The sequence below is a fragment of the Octodon degus genome, unplaced genomic scaffold (genome assembly GCF_000260255.1).
Source record: "Octodon degus isolate 3935 unplaced genomic scaffold, OctDeg1.0 scaffold00087, whole genome shotgun sequence".
Lineage (NCBI taxonomy): Eukaryota > Metazoa > Chordata > Mammalia > Rodentia > Octodontidae > Octodon > Octodon degus.
Genome location: NW_004524663.1, coordinates 11,408,608 through 11,409,148, shown reverse-complemented (window position 1 = coordinate 11,409,148; position 541 = coordinate 11,408,608). Strand labels below are relative to the sequence as shown.

General features: G+C 66.9%; 1 protein-coding gene across 1 annotated transcript in view; it reads left to right on the top strand.

Moving 5' to 3' along the window:
* Nucleotides 1-321: 321 nt before the first annotated feature.
* Nucleotides 322-541, top strand: part of Ermp1 (endoplasmic reticulum metallopeptidase 1) — a 43,813-nt gene continuing 43,593 nt past the window's right edge. The window contains exon 1 of the mRNA XM_023721939.1: nucleotides 322-537. Coding sequence (XP_023577707.1) covers nucleotides 376-537 — 162 coding nt within the window. The 5' untranslated portion in view covers nucleotides 322-375. The remainder of the gene's footprint in view (nucleotides 538-541) is intronic.

The window sequence follows — 541 nt, the reverse complement described above, 5'->3', positions numbered from 1 at the left end:
CCATTGGCAGTTTTTCAAAAGCAGCAGCAGCAGCAGCAGCAGCAGCAGCAGCAGCAGCAGCAGCAGCAGCAGCAGCAGCAGCAGCAGCAGCAGCAGCAACAGCATTTTACTTTTCTCCTGCCTGGTGCTGCATGTATCAAGCCCTAGGGGTGGTTTTCGCTAGGCAACCCGTGCTCTGCAGCAGACGGGGAAGCCCTGCAGCCGGCATTACGCCACCACGTCCAGCCAGCTACCCCACGCTGCGTGACCGGCCAATCAAAAGAAGTTTGGCCCTTTACAGTTTCCGTCCGCTCACTAGGAGGCGCTGCGGCGGCACGGCAGCTGCCGGGTGTGTGGTGGGCCGGGCAGTTGGGTCGGCGGCTGAGGCGTGTGACCATGGAGTGGGGCTCTGAGTCTGGGGCTGTGAGGCGGCACCGCGTCGGGACCGAGCGCCGGGAAGGACCGGCGGCCGTGCCACAGCCGGAGAAGGAGGCGCCGGCGCGGCAGCCCCCCGCGGACGCGTGCGGCGCTGGCGCGAGGACGCGGAGAAGGAGCCAGGCGG